Here is a 24032-nt window from a genome sequence, read left to right as displayed (position 1 = left end):
GAAGCTCTCGATGGTGCAGCTGTAGAACCTTTTGTGGATCTGAGGACCCATGCCAAATATTTTCAGTCTCCTTAGGGGGAATAGGTTTTGTCGTGCCCTCTTCACGACTCTCTTGGTGTGCTTGGACCATGTTAGTTTGTTGGTGATGTGGACACCAAGGAATTTGAAGCTCTCAACCTGCTCAACTACAGCCCGTCTATGAGAATGGGGGCGTGCTCGGTCCTCTTCTTTTTCCTATAGTCCACAATCATCTCCTTTGTCTTGATCACGTTGAGGGAGAGGTTGTTGTCCTGGCACCACACGGCCAGGTCTCTGACCTCCTCCCTATAGGCTGTCTCATCGTTGTCGGTGATCAGGCCTACCACTGTTGTGTCGTCGGCAAACTTAATAATCGTGTTGGAGTCGTGCCTGGCCATGCAGTCATGGGTGAACAGGGAGTACAGGAGAGGACTGAGCACGCACCCCTGAGGAGCAGCGTGGCAGATGTGTTGTTACCTACCCTCACCACCTGGGGGTGGCCCGTCAGGAAGTCCAAGATCCAGTTGCAGACGGAGGTGTTTAGTCCCAGGGTCCTTAGCTTAGTCATGAGCTTTGAGGGCACTATGGTGTTGAACGCTGAGCTGTAGTCAATTAATAGCATTCTCACATAGGTGTTCCTTTTGTCCAGGTGTGAAAGGGCAGTGTGGAGCGCATTAGAGATTGCGTCATCTGTGGATCTGTTGGGGCGGTATGCAAATTGAAGTGGGTCTAGGGTTTCTGGGATAATGGTGTTGATGTGAGCCATAACCAGCCTTTCAAAGCACTTCATGGCTACAGACGTGAGTGCAACGGGTCCCCTGTAGCTCAGTTGGTAGAGCATGGCGCTTGCAACGCGAGGGTTGTGGGTTCGTTTCCCACAGGGGGCCAGTATGAAAATGTATACACTCACTAATTGTAAGTTTCTCTGGATAAGAGCGTCTGCTAAATGACTACAATGTAAATGTAGTCATTTAGGCAGGTTACCTTAGTGTTCTTGGGCACAGGGACTATTGTGGTCTGCTTGAAACATTTTGGTATTACAGACTCAGACAGGGAGAGGTTGAAAATGTCAGTGAAGACACTTGCCAGTTGGTCAGCGCATGCTCAGAGTACACATCTTGGTAATCCGTCTGGCCCTGCGGCCTTGTGAATGTTGACCTGTTTAAAGGTCTTACTCACATTGGCTACGGAGAGCGTGATCACACAGTCGTCCGTAACACCTGATGCTCTCTTGCATGTATCAGTGTTTCTTGCCTCGAAGCGAGCATAGAAGTAATTTAGCTCATCTGGTAGGCTCGTGTCACTGGGCAGCTCGGGCTGTGCTTCCCTTTGTAGTCTGTAATAGTTTGCAAGCCCTGCCACATCCGACGAGCGTCGGAGCCGGTGTAGTACAATTCGATCTTAGTCCTGAATTGACGCATTGCCTGTTTGATGGCATAGCGGGATTTCTTATAAGCTTCCGGGTTAGAGTCCCACTCCTTGAAAGCGGCAGCTCTATCCATTAGCTCAGTGTCGATGTTGCCTGTAATCCATGGCTTCTGGTTGGGGTATGTACGTACAGTCACTGTGTGGACGACGTCATCGATGCACTTTTTGATGAAGCCAGTGACTGATGTGGTGTACTCCTCAATGCCATCGGAAGAATCCTGGAACATATTCCAGTCTGTGCTAGCAAAACAGTCCTGTAGCTTAGCATCTGCTTCATCTGACCACTTTTTTATTGATCGAGTCACTTGTGTTTCCTGCTTTAGTTTAGCTTGTAAGCAGGAATCAGGAGGCTAGAATTATGGTCAGATTTGCCAAATGGAGGGTGAGGGAGAGCTTTGTACGCGTCTCTGTGTGTGGAGTAAAGGTGGTCTAGAGTTTTTTTCCCTCTGGTTGCACATTTAACATGCTGGTAGAAAAGAGGTAAACATATTTAAGTTTCCCTGCATTAAAGTCCCCGGCCACTAGGAGCGCCGCCTAAGGATGAGCGTTTTCCTGTTTGCTTATGGCCGTATACAGTTCATTGAGTGTGGTCTTAGTGCCAGCATTGGTTTGTGGTGGTAAATAGACAGCTACGAAGAATATAGATGAAAACTCTCTTGGTAGATAGTGTGGTCTACAGCTTATTCATGTCTTTGTTCAGCCATGAAACATAAGATATTACAATTTTTAATGTCCTGTTGGTAGGATATACGTGCTTGTAGTTTGTCCACTTTATTATCAAGCGATTGTAAGTTGGCCAATAGTATCGATGGCAAAGGCAGATTAGCCACTCGTCGCCGGTTCCTTACCAGGCACCCCGATCTCCTTCCGCGATATCTCCTTTTCTTTCTACTGTGAATGACAGGGATGAGGGCCCTGTCGGGTGTCTGGAGCAAATCCCTCTCGTCCGACTCATTAAAGAAAGATTCTTCATCCAGTTCAAGGTGAGTAATCGCTGTTCTGATGTCCAGAAGCTCTTTTCGGTCATAAGAGACAGTAGCAGCAACTGTTTTTACAAATTAAGTTACAAACAATGCGAAAAAACAAACAAAATAGCATGGTTGGTTAAGAGTCCATAAAACGGCAGCCATCCCCTCCGGCGCCATCAGAACCTAGGTAACCTAGAACCTAAGTAACCTTCTGTTTTATGTAGCCATACCAAATGTAACATATCATACTAATTTCAGTGTCCCGGATTTACATTTACTATGTTACGTCTAGTCAATGAGACCAGGCTGTGTTGCAGCATTGTTTAGGAGGGAGATTCCGAGCTGTGAGAAGTGTGCAGGAGGGCTTGGGACAAAGGAATCTGTAGTATCGGTGGAAAAAACTGTGTGTCAATTGTGGGGGTGCCCATGTTGCTGTGGATCAGAAGTGTCTGTGCGAGAGAGACAGGTTGAGTTTGCCAGGTTCAGTTAAGTAGGGTGACCACATGTCCCAGATTGTGCATGACAGTCCTGCATTTTGGCCGTTTGTCCCGCAACAATCATTTCCCACATTTTATCAACAAATTCAAACACCACTAATTTAGAAAGAAATGTATAAATGTCCCGTATTTCATTCAAACATTCCAACCTGTCTCTTGCATTCACGTTGCGCTTAAGAAAATATGTACATCATAAGGATGTGGTACTGGTAGCCTACTTCTCCAATCGTTGTTGAGATCTAAGGTGCGTTCAGTTCGCTTGAACGTTTTCTACGTTGCGGAACGGTTTGTACTGAACAACACGTTTACGCAAAACATTTTACATTTTTGTCATTTAGCAGACGCTCTTATCCAGAGCGACTTACAGTTAGTGTGTGCATACATTTTCATACTGGCCCCCCGTGGGAAACGAACTCACAACCCTGACGTTGCAAGCGCCATGCTCTACCAACTGAGGTACAGGGGACACAAAACGTTATTGAACAGACTTTGAGGTACGTTTGCTCCCATTTGGTGGGTGTAGCGAGGTGTGGTTTGACGCAATGAGTGACGTTTTTAAAGGGCAGTGGCCATGCTGACAGCGTTCCCCAACCCACAACCGTTTTTCAACCGGTCATTCAGTACAGCACCGTTTCCGTTCAATTGAACGTTCCAGAACGTAAAAACGTACTGAACGCAGTCCTGATATTCTGTGCAAGACTACAAAAGTAAGTAAATAGTCGCATTAGACTGAAAACTAGGCTATATGGTAATTTCGTCAGATTTATGAAGCTCTCCATGCTCATTAGTTTCTCATTCAACATATTTGCTGCTACTTCCCTCAATCCCATTTTAAAAGTCTCCCATCCTAACTGTTTTACATTCCGTGAGACCAACCAGAAATGTTTCCTTGGCCACAAATTCCCACATTTTCATAACACAGCCACACATTTGATCAAAAGAGTAGCTGCGCTTTAATTTGCTCATTCAGTGCTCATTCAGTGCAACGGGAGAAGGGATGTAGTGCTGTCAGCGCACACCAGAGCGACTCCCCGCCACTTCTCACAATGTTTGTTATGGATCCCCATTAGCTGCCAAACAAGGCAGCAGCTACTCTTCCTGGGGTCCAGCAAAATTAAGGCAGTTATACAGCTTAAAAAACATTACAATACATTTCACAACAGATTTCACATCACATGAAGTGTGTGCCCTCAGGCCACTACTCTACTATCACATACAGTATCTACAACACAAAATCCATGTGTACGTGTGCGTATGTTATCATGTGCCCGTGTGTCTGTCTCTTCACAGTCCCCGCTGTTCCATAAGGTGTATTTTTTAGCTGTTTTTTAAATCCGATTTTACTGCTTGCTTGTATTCATACCCCTTGACTTATTCCACATTTTGTTGTGTTACACCCTGAATTCAAAATAGATGAAATGTATTTTTTTCTCACCCATCTACACACAATACCCCATAATGACAAAATGAAAACATGTTTTTAGAAATGTTTGCAAATGTATTGAAAATTAAATACATAAATATCTCATAATTATTCACCCCTGAGTCAATACATGTTAGAATCACATTTGGCAGTGATTACAGCTGTGAGTCTTTCTGGGTAAGTTTGGAAGAGCTTTGCACATCTGGATTGTACAATATTTGCCATATATTTGCAATAGTCTTGCCATAGATTTACAAGCAGATTTAATTCAAAACTGTAACTCGGCCACTCAGGAACATTTACTGTCTTCTTGATAAGCAACTGCAGTGTAGATTTAGCCTTGTGTTTTAGGTTATTGTCCTACTGAAAGGTACATTTATCACCCAGTGTCTGGTGGAAAGCAGACTGAACCAGGTTTTCCTCTAGGATTTTGTTTCTTTTTTATCCTGAAAAACTCTCCAGTCCTTAATGATTACAAACATACCAATAACTTGATGCAGCCACAACTATGCTTTAAAAGATGGAGAGTGGTACTCAGTAATGTGTTTTATTGGATTTGCCCCAAATATAAAACTTTGTATTCAGGACAAAAAGTTATTTGATTTGCCACATTTTTTGCAGTATTACTTCAGTGCCTTATTGCAAACAGGATGCATGTTTCAGAATATGTTTATTCTGTACAGGCTTCCTTCTTTTCACTCTGTCAATTAGGTTAGTATTGTGGAGACACTGCAATGTTGTTGATCCATCCTCAGTTTTTTCCTATCACAGCCATTAAACTCTGTAACTGTTTTAAAGTCACCATTGGCAGTTTCCTTCCTCTCCGGCAGCTGAGTTAGGAAGGATGCCTGTATCTTTGTAGTGACTGGGTGTTTTGATGCACCATCCAAAGTGTAATTAATAACTTCACCATGCTCAAAGGGATATTCACTGTCTGCTTTTTATGTTATTTTACCCCATCTACCAAAAGGTTCCCTTCTTTGCAAGGTGTTGGAAAACCTCCCTGGTCTTTCTGGTTGAATCTGTTTGAAATTCACTGCTCGACTGAGGGACCTTACAGATAATTGTATGTGTGGGGTACAGAGATGAGGTAGTCATTAAAAAATAATGTTAAACACTATTATTGCAAACATAGTGAGTCCATGCAACTTATTATGTGACTTGTTAAGCAATATTTAGGCTTGCCATAACAAAGGGGTTGAATACTTATTGACTCAAGACATTTTCAGCTTTTCATTTGTAATTAATTTGTACAAATTTCGAAAAACATTATTCCAATTTGACATTATGGGGTATTGTGTGTAGGCCAGTGACAAAACATTTTTATTTAATCTATTTTACATTCAGGCTGTAACACAACAACATTTGGAAAAAGTAAAGGGATGTGAATACATTGTGAAGGCACTGTAGGTGTAGGGTTAGTTGGTGGTGCAATTTGTTCCTTTCCCCCTTCCTTTTTTATTTTTGTATCACATACATTCCCGCACAGTAGGTGGCGGCATGCACAAACAAAATGTGCGAACGCCGTGATACCAAAGAAGAAGAAGAAGTTGTTTCGTCAGTGTCGGAGGTGGAACTGCATTAGAGCTGTCAAATCCACAAGTGACTCTCGGCAGTATACCTAAATCGGACATTGCCATTGGCTGCACGGAGTCGCATTCAGACAAATCCCATGCAGCCTTTTTTACAAGTTTGAACACTGGAATGTGAGATGTAATCTACACCTAGATCAGGATGATATAGATCATAGTTGAAATTGCCACAGGGGATGGGGGGACATGTCCCCCCCAATATTCAGAACAGGTCGATTAGTCCCCGCAAATAATTTATTTAAAAAAATACAATAATAATAATAATAATTGGTTGGGGGCTCCCCAGATAGTATATGAACACGTCATAAGAAATGCCAAAATGTGTAGAATTGCAAGAAATTAACTTTAGCAGTCGACTTTGGGCATTGATGAACCACCAAAGGCACACCCCATTTCTGTTTGAAAATTGAGAAAGAGGAGGAGTTGGACTGTATTTCGTGCCCCAACCCCCCAAAATTATTTGTATTTTAGGCATAATTTCCCCCCCACCAATATTCAGAACAGGTCGATTAATCCCCCTGGAGGTCGGAGGCCCCCCAGATAGCATATGAACACGTCATTCCAAATGGAAGAATGTGTCGAATTTCAGGAAATGAACTTTAAAGATACACTATGCAGAAATCGCTCCACCATTTCCTGGTTGCTAAAATTCTAATAGTTTGTTTAATTTCAGTTTATGTGATAAAACAAGTAAGTATAGTGTAGAAAATCATTGTACCATCTAAACCGCTGTGAAATATGTTTTCCATAACCAAAAATATTATATTTTAATATTTTTGAAGCTGGTGTGCAAAACCGAAAGTAAAAATGCAAAAAACTAAACTTAAGAACAGGAAGCATAGAAATAGTGCACATAGAACAGATCTACTGCTTCTTAGACTTGCTTTCAATGAGAATGACAGATCTATTACACACATTCCTATGTGAATTTGGTCAGGTCGCCCAAAAAGTTACACATTGCAGCTTTAACAATAGACTTTGGGCACGAAAAACGGTCCAACTCCTCTTTCTCAATTTTCAAAAAGAAATGGGGTGTGCCTTTGGTGGTCCATCGTTGTGTCTTTCTGGTCATGCACGCCACGACCGATGTAGCTAGTTTATTAGCTAAGCTAGCCACTTGTAACTAGCAAGTAACTCCTCCAGTATGTGTTGACAGAATTAAACTGGATTTGTTTTTGGACAGAAGCTGTAGAGATCGGTAAGAAAAGGCACTTCTGTAGCCAAATATGTTATTCATCAATTATTTTAAGCATTAAATGACCTGGTATGATGGTGCATTGATCAGTGATACAGTTTAAAGCTGTTATTTTTGCATTATTGTCTAAAATAACTGTCCAGTCTTTCCAGCTTTCTATGAAATATGACCTATAATGAATTACAATATGAGTGAAATAGTTTTCCTTCCAATTTTTTTATTTATAAATTATGTTAAAAGGCAGCTTTTCTGTGTTGGAATGGTGTGGGCGTACCCCAACAACAGAATAGTGTGGGCGTATACTGGTCATAAAAAATATGAATGCGAGTAGACCGCTGATTGGCCAGCTCATCATCCTCTGTGAGTAAATAGCAAGCATTTTTTTAACGGTCTTTGAGATTGTGTTATTGAAGTGTTTTTTTTCTCTCCAATTTATGCTCTACGAATGCAAATAAGAGGATAGAAATAGGCTAATGAGGCAACAAGGGAGGGAGGGATAGAGAAATGGGGGGGAGAAAGTGGGACACCCAGTCCCCACTAGCTTGTCTCTGTGTATGTGTATATGTGTGAGCACAGGCTAGTATTCATGGTAGGGGGACAGAGTGAGGTGCGGTGGAAGGGGGAAGCTGGGTGGGTGAATGAACGCGCCTGTCTGTCAGGGGCTACACATTGCATTCATGCCCCCCGAAACACTGAGTCATTCATCCAGCTCTCAGACTACCCCTCTGAATACCAACTCTGCCTTTCAGCAGAGTGAGCGGAGCTGGGTAGGCCCGGGATGGGGTGAGAGGAGGGGAAGGAGACGGTGGGGGGATGGAGGGGGTCAGGGGGTCAGAGGGCAACACCCCTCCTCCCCCTCGTTATGTTGATTCACAGAGTTGTTCAGGAGAAAGTCTTCAGTCACTGGGTTGTTTCACACTTATGTGACCCACAGGAACACATGCTTTTGAAAGCACAAGGTTTTTGAGATAAACACACCATTCTCGCTCACGATGTTATCACCTCCTAAGTGATCTAACGGATTCATGCTCAAGTCTCAGCTCCTGTATCCTGTAAATTGAGAGTGAAGTTATGAATAGGCTATAGCGTCTGAACGCTGAATGGCTTCCCATTGGCCAGACAGTTGTGTGTGTGTGTGTGTGTTATGTGTGTGCGTGAACGTATGCGTGTGTGTGTGTGTATGAGCATGTGCGTTCGTGCATTGTATGTGTAAACAGAAGTACAGCTTATCCTATATCCAAGGTACAGTGCATTTGGAATGTCTTCAGACCCCTTGACTTTTTCCACATTTTGTTACGTTACAGCCTTATTCTAAAATTGATTAAATTATTTTTTCCCCTCATCAATCTCCACACAATACCTCTTAATAAGGGGCGGCAGGTAGCTTAGTGGTTAAGAGCGTTGTGCCAGTAACCGAAAGGTCGCTGGTTCTAATCCCCGAGCCGACTAGGTGAAAAATCTTAACTTAACCCTAATTGCTCCTGTAAGTCGCTCTAGATAAGAGCATCTGCAAAACAGGTTTTTAGAAATGTTTGCAAATGTATTAAAAATAAAAAACAGAAAAACCTTATTTACATAAGTATTCAGAGACTCGAAATTGAGCATAGGTGCCTACTGTTTTCCATTGATCATCCTTGAGATGTTTCTACAACTTAATTGGAGTCCACCTGTGGTAAATTCAATTGATTGGAGTTTGCCAAAAGGCACCTAAAGACTCTCAGACCATGAAAAACCAGATTCTCTGGTCTGATGAAACCAAGATTGAACTATTTGGCCTGAATGCCAAGCGTCACGTCTGGAGGAAACCTGGCACCATCCCTACAGTGAAGCATGGTGGTGTCAGCATCATGCTGTGGGGATGTTTTTCAGCGGCAGGGGCTGGGAAACTAATCAGGATCGAGGGAAAGATGAACGGAGCAAAGTACAGAGAGATCGTTAATGAAAACCTGCTCCAAAGCACTTAGGACCTCAGACTGGGGCGAAGGTTCACCTTCCAACAGGACAACGACCCTAAGCACACAGGCAAGACAACGCAGGAGTGGCTTTGGGACAAGTCTCAGAATGTCCTTGAGTGGCCCAGCCAGAGCCTGGACTTGAACCCGATTTAACATCTCTGGAGAGACCTGAAAATAGCTGTGCAGCGACGCTCCCCATTCAACCTGACAGAGCTTGAGAGGATCTGCAGAGAAGAATGGGAGAAACTCCCCAAATACAGGTGTGCCAAGCTTGTATGAAAAATGTATGCACTCACTAACTGTAAGCCGCTCTGGATAAGAGCGTCTGCTAAATGACTAAAATGTAAATGTAGCATCATACCCAAGAAGACTCGAGGCTGTAATCGCTGCCAAAGGTGCTTCAACAAAGTACTGAGTAAAGGATCTGACTACTTACAGTACCAGTCAAAAGTTTGGACACACCTACTCATTCAAGGGTTTTTCTTTAATTTTACTATTTTCTACATTGTAGAATAACAGTGAAGACATCAAAACTATGAAATAACACATATGGAATCATGTAGTACCCAAAAAAGAATTTATTTCCTTCTTAATGCGTTTGAGCCAATCAGTTGTGTTGTGACAAGGTAGGGGTGGTATACAGAAGATAGCCCTATTTGGTAAAAGACCAAGTCCATATTATTGCAAGAATAGCTCAAATAAGCAAAGAGAAACAACAGTCCATCATTAATTTAAGACATGAAGGTCAGTCAATCCGGAAAATGTCAAGAACTTTGAAAGTTTCTTCAAGTGCAGTCGCAAAAAACATCAAAAGCTATGATGAAACTGTCTCTGAAGACCGCCACAAGAAAGGAAGACCCAGAGTTACCTCTGCTGCAGAGGATAAGTTCATTAGAGTTAACTACACCTCAGATTGCAGCCCAAATAAATGCTTCACAGAGTTCAAGTAACAGACACATCTCAACATCAACTGTTCAGAGGAGACTGCGTGAATCAGGCCTTCATGGTCGAATTGCTGCAAAGAAACCACTACTAAAGGACACTAATAATAAGAAGAGACCTGCTTGGGCCAAGAAACACGAGCAATGGACATTAGATCGGTGGAAATCTATCCTTTGGTCTGATGAGTCCAAATTTGAGATTTTTGGTTCCAACCGCCAAGTCTTTGTGAGACGCAGAGTAGGTGAACGGATGATCTCCACATATGTGGTTCCCACCGCGAAGCATGGAGGAGGAGGTGTGATGGTGTGGGGGTGCTTTGCTGGTGACACTGTCAGTGATTTATTTAGAATTCAAGGCACACTTAACCAGCATGGCTACCACAGCATTCTGCAGCGATACGCCATCCCATCTGGTTTGCGCTTAGTGGGACTATCATTTGTTTTTCTACAGGACAATGACCCAAAACACATCTCCAGGCTGTATAAGGGCTATTTGACCAAGGAGAGTGATGGAGTTCTGCATCAGATGACCTGGCCTCCACAATCACCCGACCTTAACCCAATTGAGATGGTTTGAGATGAGTTGGACCGCAGAGTGAAGGAAAAGCAGCCAACAAGTGCTCAACATATGTGGGAACTCCTTCAAGACTGTTGGAAAATAATTCCTCATGAAGCTGGTTGAGAGAATGCCAAGAGTATGCAAAGCTGTCATCAAGACAAATTGTGGCTACATTGAAGAATCTCAAATATAAAATATATTTTGATTTGTTTAACACATTTCATAGTTTTGACGTCTTCACTATTATTCTACAATGTAGAAAATAGTAAAAAATAAAGAAAAACCCTTGAATGAGTAGGTGTGTCCAAACTTTTGACTGGTACTGTATGTAAATGTGATACAATTTATAAAAACCTGTTTTTGCTTTGTCATTATAGGGTATTGTGTTTAGATTGATGAAGGAAAAAAACAATTTAATCCATTTTAGAATAAGGCTGTAACGTAACAACATGTGGAAAAAGTCAAGGGGTCTGAATACTTTCCGAATGCACTGTATATGAAACACCTGTTCTGGCATGGCTTGTGCGTATGTACATCTGGCCACCAGAGGTTTTTTTGGATGGTTAATACCACCGAGACCAATGTGTCACAATGCACAACCTAACCCCCCATCCTAATCTCGATTAGTTTAGGCTACAGAGACAGAATATTTTATGAACAATCCATTATCCTTTTGTTTAAGGGGAATTGACTTCATGCCCCTCGATGAAACATTTTTTCATTATGTTTCATCGGAATCCAAAGACAGGAATTAAATGTAGGTACAGTGGGTATAGAAAGTCACCACCCCCTTTCAAAATGTTCACCTTTTGTTGCCTTAAAGCCTGAAATGAAAACACATCACATCAGACTTTTTCCGGCTTTATTTACATACAGTAACCCACCATATACAAGTGAGGGAAAAAAAATCAATACAACTGAAAATTAATTACAATTAAAACAGTAAAATACCCTATTTGGATAAGTGAACACCCTGAGTTAATACTTGGTGGAACCACCTTTTGCTTGAATTACAGTCATGAGTCTCTTTGAATATGTCTCTACTAACTTTGCACACCTTGATTGTGCAATATTTGCCCATTCTTCCTTGCAGAATTGTTCAAGCTCAGTCAAATTGCATGGTGTCCGCTCATGGACTGCACTCTTCATGGGATTTAGGTCGGGGCTCTGACTAGACCACTCAAGGACATTCACCTTCTTGTCCTTCAGCCACTGTACGGTTGCTTTCGCGGTGTGCTTTGGGTCATTGTCATGTTGAAACGTGAACCATCTTCCCATTTTCAAGTTCCTGTCAGAGGGCTGCAGGTTCTCCTCAAGAATATGTCGGTATTTTGCACTGTCAATTTTCCTTTCTATCCTGACAAGTGCTCCAGTCCCTGCTGAAGGGAAACACCCCCACAACAGGATGCTGCCACCGCCATACTTTACTGTAGGCATGGTGTTCTTTGGGTGGAAAGATGTATTGGGTTTTCGCCAGACATATCGTTTTGCGTTCAGGCCAAAAAGTTCAATTTTGGTCTCATCTGACCACATCACCTTTTGCCACTTGGCCTCGGAATCTACAATGTGCTTTTTGGCAAAGCTCAAACAAGACTTGATGTGGCTTTTTTTGAGGAGTGTTTTTTTTTCTTGCCACCCTCCCATAGAAGCCAGATTTGTGGAGCGCTTGTGATATTGTGGTCACATGCACACATTGACCCGTCTTTGCCATAAAGGCTTGATGCTCCTTCAAAGTCGCCATTGGCTTCTTGGTAGCCTCTCTGATTAGTCTCCTGCTTGCCCGGTCATCCAGTTCGGAGGGACGGCCTGATCTATGCAGGGTCTGGGTGGTGCCATACGCCTTCCACTTCTTAATGGTCTTAACTGTGCTCTGAGGGATAGACAAAGCCTTTGAAATCTTTTTATATCCATCCTCTGACTTGTGCCTTTCCACAAATGTATCTCGTACATCTTTTGAAAGTCCCTTTCCACCCATAGTGGATTCTTTGCTTTGAATTGCACTACTAAGCAGTGGAGTCCTCTATGAACAACTGCTTTTATTCTGAACTAATCAAAGTCACTACAATTGATCACAGATGGAAGCCAATTAGCTTGAGTTGTGATCTGGAAGTTGGTTGGTTATACCTCAGCAAGTTTGCAATTGCAATTCTAAGGGGGGTGTTCACTTATCCAAACAGGGTATTTTACTGTTTTACTTGTATTTAATTTTCAGAGTTTTGTAGATTATTTTTTCTCACTTGGATATTGTGGGTTAATGTGTGTAAATAAAGCCGGAAAAAGTCTAATTTTATGTGTTTTCATTTCAGGCTGTAAGGCAACAAAAGGTGAACATTTTGAAAGGGGGTGGTGACTTTCTGTACCCACTGTATATGGGCTAAAGTTCAACCTTCTTATAAAAGGTCACACAAACAAGTCAACCAATGTGGTAGGACACATCATGTGACATGGTAGAAGTCTGAGAGGGGCCATGCAAAAATAAACCATTTGTTTTGACACAGCACAAAAACATGTAAAATATATGTACTGAGACGGTCTTATTAAAAGTGATAGCTGTTGAGCTAACATGTTTGAGACAGAAATAAAATATTTTGAAGATACATCATAGCCATAACACCATGTGGCTGCCTTGAGTTGGGAGATGTACCATTCTCCCGGACAGTTGTGAGGACATCAAACCCCTTACACCTTGTGATCTGGTTGACCACATCTGTAGGGGGACAAGGACACACTGTGTCTGTGTTGTTGTCGAGTGTAGACATGAAATGTACTAGGAAATCAAATCCATTCATGATGTGGACACATTTTGAGAGATGACATTTGGGATAAATAACAGGCACAGGACACATTTTGATACCAGGTGTGGACACAAAACCTTTGATCGGATTATTGTGTGGATCATTCAGCGACTGGATTTGAAAAGTTATTTCTAATCTAATGCCATCTATAGTATAGGCAGGGTCAGTGATGTATAGGGGTGCTTTCAGTTCAATTCAACGTTTGCTATGTTGCGTAACATCTTGTACTGAATGACACGTTTCCCCGAAACATTCTTCAATGTTCTTGAACAAACTTTGAGGTACGTTTGCTCCATTTGGTGGGTATGGCTTGAAGCAATGAGTGGGCGATTTCGTTTTGCATCGTTCGGTGCCTCAGGTGGGCGGTACTTTTTATACCATTCCATTGGTCCTAAAGTGAAATCTTTACCCACCTTGGGCAGCGGGCCATGCAAAATGAACTCACTCAATTACGTATTTAAAGGGCAGAGGTTATGCTGACAGCGTTTCCCAAACCACAACCCAACACCTCCTATTTTTCAAGTGGTCGTTCAGTACAGCACAGTTTTTCTTTGCAGTGAACGCAGCCCTGACTGTGTGTGACTGCCTGGTTGTGAGGACTATCCGTCTCCACTTCCTGTAGTTCTAATGGCCTGTTTCCTGTAGTTCTAGTGGCCTGTAGTTCTAGTGGTTAATAGGTCCCCTGAGCAGGCTATTGGCCCAGCCTAGGCCCACTGGTACATCTCGCCACTGTCATTCTCAAGGTTATTTAGTAGACAAAAACAATAGACTCGGTCACATGGCACAGCAGATTGATGTTGATACCAATAATCTATTGGATTGGCACACTTAAACCGGGCGTGCTCTGTTCGCTGGCCGATTATCGATCGCTTGTCATATTGGGTGTTTGCTGTGTTTCATGTATTGATCCGATTTGAGAGGGAGATGGTGTGAAGGTTTGGCCCATTGTAAAGTAAAGTAAAGTAAGGAAGCTCTGAGTTGCTTGGCATTCAATGCTGTGCTAAGTCAAAGACTTGAATGGCTATTTTGCTAGCATTTGTCATTTCTTGGGTTAGGCTGGGGTAGTATTGCCACAGAGTTGGTTCTACCAACATCATTGACTGTGTAACTGAGACAATTAACACTACAGTCACTTGCCACCCTGTTGAAATCATAATTAACCCTGTGGTGGGGTGCCTGCTGTGCCAATTGACATGGTTGAGTACGAGTAGGGGGGGGGTCTGGACTAACAGATTTTAACAGATGAATGTTGAAATCAATATTTCTGACCTATATTAGTGTCCGATGTGATGGTAGTCAATGATGCTGTATGTTAAATTGTGCACTGTGCTTTGACTTAAAGGCCCAGTTCAGTCAAAAACATGATTTTCCTGTGTTTTATATATAGAGGTTGGAATAATACTGTGGAATTGTGAAAATGATGATAATGCCCTTTTAGTGTAAGAGCGGTTTGAAAAGACTGTCTGAAACTTCAGCCTGTTTTGGTGGGATGGAGTTTTGGCCTGCCTGGTGACATCACCAGGCGGTAAATTAGTTAATAGAGCAATAAGAAAGATTGTTCCAAACCTCTCTGCCAATAACAGCTAGTTTTCAGTTTTCCCCTCCCCACTCAGACCACTCCCAGACAGCCCAAGCTAAATTCTTGCTTGAGAAATTGCAACTTGCTAAGAAGCATGTTGTTGTTGTCTTTTTGACCATTTCCATTGAAAACAATCACAGTAAGGTACTTAATTGTTACCCAGAAATAACTTGATTTAAGATAAAAAGGTCTGCATTGGATCTTTAATTGACAAACAGTCTGACTGACAGACATACAGTGCATTCGGAAAGTATTCAGACCCCTTCCCTTTTTCCACATTTTGTTACGTTACAGCATTATTCTAAAATTGATTAAATACATTTTTTCCCTCATCAATCTATACACAATACCCCATAATGACAAAGGGAAAACAAGTTTTTAGAAATGTTTGCAAATGTATTAACAATCAAAAACAGAAATACCTTATTTACATGTATTCAGACCCTTTGCTATGAGACTCGAAATTGAGCTCAGGTGCATCCTGTTTCCATTGATCATCCTTGAGATGTTTCTACAACTTGATTTGAGTCCACCTGTGGTAAATTCAATTGATTGGACATGATTTGGAAAGGCACACACCTTTCTATTTAAGGTCCCACAGTTGACAGTGCATGTCAGAGCAAAAACCATGAGGTCGAAGGAATTGTCCATAGAGCTCTGAGACAGGATTGTGTCGAGGCACAGATTTGGGGAAGGGTCCCAAAACATTTCTGCAGCATTGAAGGTCCCTAAGAACACAGTGGCCTCCATCATTCTTAAATGGAAGAAGTTTGGAACCACCAAGACTCTTCCTAGAGCTGGCCGCCCGGAAAAACTGAGCAATAGGGGGAGAAGGGCCTTGGTCAGGGAGGTGACCAAGAACCCGATGGTCACTCTGACAGAGCTCCAGCGTTCCTCTGTGGAGATGGGAGAACCTTCCAGAAGGACAACCATCTCTGCAGCACTCCACCAATCAGGCCTTTATGGTAGAGTGGCCAGACGGAAGCCACTCCTCAGTAAAAGGCACATGACAGCCCGCTTGGAGTTTGCCAAAAGTCACCTAAAGGACTCTCAGACCATGAGAAACAAGATTCTCTGGTCTGATGAAACCAAGATTGAACTCTTTGGCCTGAATGCCAAGCGTCACATCTGGAGGAAACCTGGCACCATCCCAACGGTGAAGCATGGTGGTGGAAGCATCATGCTGTGGGGATGTTTTTCAGAGGCAGGGACTGGGAGACTAGTCAGGATCGAGGGAAAGATGAACGGAGCAAAGTACAGAGAGATCCTTGATGAAAATCTGCTCCAGAGCGTTGAGGACCTCAGACTGGGGCGAAGGTTCACCTTCCATCAGGACAACGACCCAAGCACACAGCCAAGACAACGCAGGAGTGGCTTCGGGACAAGTCTCTGAATTACCTTGAGTGGCCCAGCCAGAGCCCGGACTTGAAGTCGATTGAACATCTCTGGAGATATCTGAAAATAGCTGTGCAGCGATGCTCCCCATCCAACCTGACAGAGCTTGAGAGGATCTGCAGAGAAGAGTGGAAGAAACTCCCCAAATACAGGTGTGCCAAGCTTGTAGCGTCATACCCAAGAAGACTCAAGGCTGTAATCGCTGCCAAAGGTGCTTCAACAAAGTACTGATTAAAGGGTCTGAATACTTATGTAAATGTGATATTTCCGCGTAAAGAAAAAATATATTTGCAAACATTTCTAAAAACCTGCTTTTGTTGTCATTATGGGGTATTTTGTGTAGATTGATGAGGGGAAAAAAACAATTTAAACAATTTTAGAATAAGTCTGTAACGTAACAAAACGTGGAAAAAGTTTCCAAATGCACTGTAAATGTCAACTTCAATGTGGTATGTCTTACCCAGTATTGTAATGACACATCTGTGCAAAATCAAAATACACTGACAGAGGTCACTGTTTTACCATTATTTGACCTATAATTAGCACTACAACTGACTGAGGGGTAAAAACATGATATGGTCTCAGTTAATGACACTTGACACAGAAAGTTAATACTTGAGCTACAATGGTTCAACAAATATATTGTTTATCATCTGTCTGTGCACCATGTCACTATCTAAATGGTACAGCCAGTGGTAGATTGGCAGGATGTCTGCTTGTGTGAGGTAGAAAATAATTTAGAAGATGCTCTTTGGAAGGGTTCTTGCTGAAAATTAATTAATAGTAAAAGTAATAATGCCTTTATTTTAAATTGGTATGTCCACAAGGATGTTCTAAAACATTGCACACTTACACATTTCAGCTATGCCATCAGAGTGTCAATGATGAAGTACGGCCAGTGATCTTGGTTGGTTTGGCTGTGTTCATTAGCAAAACAGAAGACTTTGGTGGTTGGTATTTGCTTTTTGTATGCATCTACTCATAATCAGGCGGGGGCGTAAAGGAGGAGGGGGCATTTCTTACAGTGAACCAATACCTGAGCTGCTCTATGTATCTGTCCATGTAAGGTAACCATAATGAAAGACCCTTGGGTAGAAAACGCAAGTGTCTCACTCACCTCACAGTTATCTGTAAATATGGAGAGAATATTCATTGTCCTGATTGTCCTATATTGTAAGTACCCTGCCTATCTACTCAGCTATAATCCTATTAATTAATTAATTTTTCACAAATAAGTCTTTCAAGACCACTATAGGTCACATTAAGTAAAGTGTTGTTTTGGTAACACTTCACCTAATGGCAAACCTAATGCTTTGTTACTTGTTATTACCAAAAGTATGTGAGATCTAGAGTTGTCTTGATCAAATTAAATCAAATCAAATCAAATGTTATTGGCCACATGCGCCGAATACAACAGGTGCAGACATTACAGTGAAATGCTTACTTACAGCCCTTAACCAACAGTGCATATTTTTTTTTAAAAGTAGAATAAAACAACAAAAAAGTGTTGAGAAAAAAAGAGCAGAAGTAAAATAAAATAACAGCAGAGTCAATGTGCGGGGGCACCGGCTAGTTGAGGTAGTTGAAGTAATATGTACATGTGGGTAGAGTTAAAGTGACTATGCATAAATAATTAACAGAGTAGCAGCAGCGTAAAAAGATGGGGTGGGGGGACAGTCCAAATAGTCCGGGTAGCCATGATTAGCTGTTCAGGAGTCTTATGGCTTGGGGGTAGAAGCTGTTGAGAACTCTTTTGGACCTAGACTTGGCACTCCGGTACAGCTTGCCGTGCGGTAGCAGAGAGAACAGTCTATGACTAGGGTGGCAGGAGTCTTTGACAATTTTGAGGGCCTTCCTCTGACACCGCCTGGTATAGAGGTCCTGGATGGCAGGAAGCTTGGCCCCAGTGATGTACTGGGCCGTACGCACTACCCTCTGTAGTGCCTTGCGGTCGGAGGCCAAGCAGTTGCCATACCAGGCGGTGATGCAACCAGTCAGGATGCTCTCGATGGTGCAGCTGTATAATTTTTTGAGGATCTGAGGACCCATGCCAAATCTTTTCAGTCTCCTGAGGGGGAATAGGCTTTGTCGTGCCCTCTCCATGACTGTCTTGGTGTGTTTGGACCATGATAGTTTGTTGGTGATGTGGACACCAAGGAACTTGAAGCTCTCAACCTGTTCCACTACAGCCCCGTCGATGAGAATGGGGGCATGCTCAGTCCTCTTTTTTTTCCCTGTAGTCCACAATAATCTCCTTTGTCTTGGTCACGTTGAGGGAGAGGTTGTTATCCTGGCACCACACGGCCAGGTCTCTGACCTCCTCCCTATAGGCTGTCTCATCGTTGTCGGTGATCAGGCCTACCACTGTTGTGTCGTCGGCAAACTTAATGATGGTGTTGGAGTCGTGCCTGGCCATGCAGTCATGGGTGAACAGGGAGTACAGGAGGGGACTGAGCACGCACCACTGAGGGGCCCCCGTGTTGAGGATCAGTGTGGCAGATGTGTTGTTATCTACCCTTACCACCTGGGGGTGGCCCGTCAGGAAGTCCAGGATCCAGTTGCAGAAGGAGGTGTTTAGTCCCAGGATCCTTAGCTTAGTGATGAGCTTTGAGGGCACTATGGTGTTGAATGCTGAGCTGTAGTCAATGAATAGCATTCTCACGTGGGTGTACCTCTTGTCCAGGTGGGTAAGGGCAGTGTGGAGAGCAATAGAGATTGCATCATCTGTGGATCTGTTGGGGCGGTATGCAAATTGGAGTGGGTCTAGGGTTTCTGTGATAATGGTGTTGATGTGAGCCATGACCAACCTTTTAAAGCACTTCATGGCTACAGACGTCAGTGCTACGGGTCGGTAGTCATTTAGGCAAGTTATCTTAGAGTCCTTGGGCATGGGGACTATGGTGGTCTGCTTGAAACATGTTGGTATTACAGACTCAGTCAGGGACATGTTGAAAATGTCAGTGAAGACACTTGCCAGTTGGTCAGCACATGCTCGGAGTACACGTCCTGGTAATCCGTCTGGCCCTGCGGCCTTGTGAATGTTGACCTGCTTAAAAGTCTTACTCACATCGGCTACGGAGAGCGTGATCACATAGTCATCCGGAACAGCTGGTGCTCTCATGCATGCTTCAGTGTTGCTTGCCTCGAAGCGAGCATAGAAGTGGTTTAGCTCGTCTGGAAGTCTTGTGTCACTGGGCAGCTCGCGGCTGTGCTTCCCTTTGTAGTCTGTAATAGTTTTCAAGCCCTGCCACATCCGACGAGCGTCAGAGCCGGTGTAGTACGATTCAATCTTAGTCCTGTATTGACTCTTTGCCTGTTTGATGGTTCGTCGGAGGGCATAGCGGGATTTCTTATAACCGTCCGGGTTATAGTCCCGCTCCTTGAAAGCGGCAGCTCCACCCTTTAGCTCAGTGCGGATGTTTCCTGTAATCCATGGCTTCTGGTTGGGGTATGTACGTACGGTCACTGTGGGGACGACATCATCGATGCACTTATTGATGAAGCCAGTGACTGATGTGGTGTACTCCTCAATGCTATCTGAAGAATCCCGGAACATGTTCCAGTCTGTGCTAGCAAAACAGTCCTGTATCTTAGCATCTTCGTCATCTGACCACTTTTTTATTAACCGAGTCACTGGTGCTTCCTGCTTTAGTTTTTGCTTATAAGCAGGAATCAGGAGGATAGAGTTATGGTCAGATTTGCCAAATGGAGGGCGAGGGAGAGCTTTGTATGCGTCTCTGTGTGTGGAGTAAAGGTGGTCTAGAGTTTTTTTTCCTCTGGTTGCACATTTAACATTTAGGTAGAACGGATTTAAGTTTCCCTGCATTAAAGTCCCCGGCCACTAGGAGCGCTGCCTCTGGATGAACGTTTTCCTGTTGACTTATGGCCTTATACAGCTCATTCAGTGCAATCTTAATGCCAGCATTGGTTTGTGGTGATAAATAGACAGCTATGAAAAAAACTCTCTTGGTAAATAGTGTGGTCACCTCGAGACTTCCTTAGTATTTGATTTTGTGCACCAGCTGTTGTTTACAAATATACACAGACCGCCACCCCTTGTCTTAACGGAGTCAGCCGTTCTATCCTGCCGATGTAGCGTATATCCCACCAGCTGTATGTTATCCATGTCATTGTTCAGCCACGACTCGGTGAAACATAAGATATTATACTTTTTAATGTCCCGTTGGTAGGATAACCGTAATCTTAGTTCTTCCAATTTATTCTCAAATGATTGAAGATTGGCTAATAGGATTGATGGGAGCGGCAGTTTACATTTACATTTACGTCATTTAGCAGACGCTCTTATCCAGAGCGACTTACAGTTAGTGAGTGCATACATTTTTATTATTTTTTCATACTGGAATCGAACCCACAACCCTGGCGTTGCAAATGCCATGCTCTACCAACTGAGTTTACTCGCTCGCCGTCGGATCCTTACAAGGCACCCCGACGTACGTCCACGATATCTCTGTCTCTTCCTCATGCGAATGACAGGGATTTGGGCCTTGTCGGGTGTCTGTAGGATATCCTTTGCGGCCCCCTCGTTGAAGAAAAAATATTTGTCCAATACGAGGTGAGTAATCGCTGTCCTGATATCCAGAAGCTCTTTTTGGTTATAAGAGACGATGGCAGAAACGTTATGTACAAAATAAATTACAAATAACGCGGAAAAACACACATAATAGTACAATTGGTTAGAGGGCTGTAAAACGGCAGCCATCTTCTCCAGCGCCATTATTATTATTGATGTTAGAGGCCTAACCTGAAAACAATGATATGAAGAAAATATGTGTCCGTTTTGTCAGTGGGCTCTATAATATCTGTTTCTCTCCCGGTCTCTCCAGTGTCCTCCAGTCCGCAGGCTTTCTCTGTTCAAACTATGACCAGAGTCGTCAGACCTGGGGACAAGGTCACTCTGTCCTGCAGCATACAACACCAGAACCAGACAGTGTGGTATGGACAACAGAGCAACAAGCTTCCCTTCATCATCATCATCTCAGCCCGAAAACATCATTTAAGACTGAAGGAAGTTCTAAACAAATTCTACAAAGGCAATAACTATGGATTCACCACAATGTTTGAAAACAACAACTCCATCATTCTGACCATCTGCAACATGACTGGGTCTTTGCTAGCGCTGTACTATTGTACCTCAGGAGTTGGCGAGGAAACCGTCTTTGGATTGGGTCACGTTCTTGCATATAAGAATGCCAGTGTTGCATCTAAATGTGATGATGGTATGTTCTCTTCAGCATCCAATTATGGTTTCATATTTGCTTCTCCCAATTATAGACAACAAAGGCATGAATATTGTGAATTTTGTGTTGCATTTACACAGAGAAACTGGATGAGTCTTCAATGCGTCTTCCTGAGTCTTCTGTGCAATGCTGGGTGCTGATGGGCATTTTGTGTTCTCTCAGTGCTGCTGTAGCTGCTCTGCTCGCCTTTATTTGTACCTGGATTTTTCACAGAAAAGGCAAAAGTTCATTCTCATAACTTCAAACAACCTTTATGTATTATTTACATATTTTCTAACCAAATATGTAAAAATATATATTTTTTGTTAACTGGTTAATCAATATCACTATAAGTTTACTTTACTACTATAACCCTAACACCCAAATTATTTATATATACAGAGGGGTCCGAAATGATTGACACCCTTGATAAAGATGAGCAAAACTGACTGTATAAAATAAATAATTCAAATACTGAACTATATTGTACAGTATGCTAAAACAATAGGGAAATAATATTATTTTATACTTATACAATTTTCTCAGTAATTTTTTATCTCTCAAAAAGGTAGGGGTCAAAATTATTGACACCCATGTTTTCAATACCTTTCAAAACCTCACCTTGCGAGAATAATGGCACTGAGCCTTTTTCTAAAATGTTTTATGAGTTGGAGGACACATTGGGAGGGATCTTAGACCATTCCTCCATACAGAATCCTTCCAGATCCTTGATATCCTTCGTCTGCGCTTATGGACTGCCCTCTTCAATTCCAACCACAAGTTTTCAATGGGTTTCAAGACCTGAAACTGAGATGGCCATTGCAAAATGTTGATTGTGTGGACATTTAACAATTCCTTTGTGGATTTTCATGTGTGCCCCATAACATCAAAGATCCACTATAATATTTTACAGTAGGTATGGGGTGCTTTTCTGCTTATGCATTCTCATTTCGATGCCAAACCCACCACTGCGTGGCCAAAGAGCTCTATTTTCATGTCATCTGACCATAGCACCGGTTCCAATCCAAGTGCCAATGCTGTTTAGTAAACTCCAGGCATTTACATTTGTTTGATGACATGAAAATGGAGCTCTTTGGCCACGCACACCAGTGGTGGGTTTGGCGAGGAAATAAGAATGCATGAGCAGAAAATAACCCCATATCTACTGTAAAATATTATGGTGGATCTTTGATGTTATGGGGCAATTTTGCTTCTATTGGTCCTGAGGCTCTTGCTATGGTCAAAAACATCATGAACTTTACCCAGTACCAGGACATTTTAGCCAGAAACCTAGTTGCCTCTGCCAGGAGGCTGAATTTTGAAAATGGATCTTCAAGCACACATCAAAATCCACAAAGAAATGGTTCATTGGCTACAAAATAAATGTTTTGCAATGGCCATCTCAGTTTCTGGACTTGAAACCCTTTGAAAACCTTTGGTTTGAATTGAAGAATGGAAGAGCGCAGTCCATAAGCGTAGACGAAGGATATCAAGAATCTGGAAGGATTCTGTACGGAGGAATGGTCTAAGATCCCTCCCAATGTGTTCTCCAACTCATAAAACATTTGTATTAGGGTTAGTTTTTGTTGTTGCATACAATATAGCTCAATATTTGAATGTTTTATTTGATACAGAAAATATTGCTCATCTTTATCAAGGGTGTCAATAATTCCGTCCCCAATGTATAATTATACAGAATATCAGTTGTTTGACAGAAATGAAAACGTATGAAAATTGTTGAATCACATTTTGAAAATAGTTTATTTGTACCCACAGGAAACAATGAACTGGAGAGACGGAAAATTGATCAGGGACGCAACAACGATGTGCAGGTATGTAGGTATTTACTTTTACTTTATTACATTTAGTTTTATATGAACAATGCACATTAATCAATATTATTGTAAAAGTGCCAGTTTTAGCCAGCCGGCACATTTTTCACTGCAGTTGCTGGGCAGGTCATTAAAAACAAATAAAATGAGGATACAAACAGACAATATGCACATGCAGAGCAGCACAGAATACAACAGGACAAGGAAACACATTTCTGGTTAATTGATCTTTGATCTTGTTAATTGATCACAATGTTAAACTGTACTGTTCATTTTAACAGGGAGGGGAGGAAGGAGTGCTTTACAGCGCCTTGCATTTCTCAAATGGAGATCGCAGAAGCAAAGGAAAGAACACACATAACTAGAGTGATCCTATGTATTTTTTTGCAGCTGCAGTTGTAGTTGGAACATGCTGATGTGATATTTCTATAAGTTAGTATAGCTGCTGGTACAGATATTGTTTATCTGGTACTGTATTGTTGTGGTTACATTTTCTCCCAGAGGTGTGGACTCCAGTCACATGACTTTGACTCAAGTCACAAATAAATAACTTGAGACTTGACTTGGACCCTCAAGACTATCGACTTTGATTTGAGACTGATGACTTGAAATTATCTG

At 42.4% G+C, this 24032-nt stretch overlaps 1 protein-coding gene across 2 annotated transcripts; it reads left to right on the top strand.

The window, feature by feature from the left end:
- Positions 1-3502: 3502 nt before the first annotated feature.
- LOC123491662 lies at positions 3503-23991 on the top strand. Of its 2 annotated transcripts, XM_045223283.1 has the most exons (5): positions 3503-3618; positions 21190-21582; positions 21684-21821; positions 23359-23414; positions 23696-23991. In XM_045223283.1, coding segments are annotated over exons 1-5 (672 nt in total). In that variant the 5' UTR covers positions 3503-3617; the 3' UTR covers positions 23780-23991. The 2 variants fall into 2 exon arrangements, with proteins under 2 accessions (XP_045079218.1, XP_045079219.1); XM_045223284.1 differs by lacking the exon at positions 21684-21821.
- Positions 23992-24032: the final 41 nt, after the last annotated feature.

Source organism: Coregonus clupeaformis, chromosome 10 (assembly GCF_020615455.1).
Source record: "Coregonus clupeaformis isolate EN_2021a chromosome 10, ASM2061545v1, whole genome shotgun sequence".
NCBI classification, from domain to species: Eukaryota; Metazoa; Chordata; class Actinopteri; order Salmoniformes; family Salmonidae; genus Coregonus; species Coregonus clupeaformis.
This window is presented reverse-complemented; position numbering and strand designations above follow the sequence as displayed.

Excerpts from the sequence above, each read along its gene's own strand:
- LOC123491662 (XM_045223283.1), top strand. Across the intron at positions 21,583-21,683 it reads TGCATCTAAATGTGATGATG|AGAAACTGGATGAGTCTTCA; the intron begins GTATGTTCTCTT and ends GCATTTACACAG. Across the intron at positions 21,822-23,358 it reads CTGGATTTTTCACAGAAAAG|GAAACAATGAACTGGAGAGA; the intron begins GCAAAAGTTCAT and ends TTGTACCCACAG.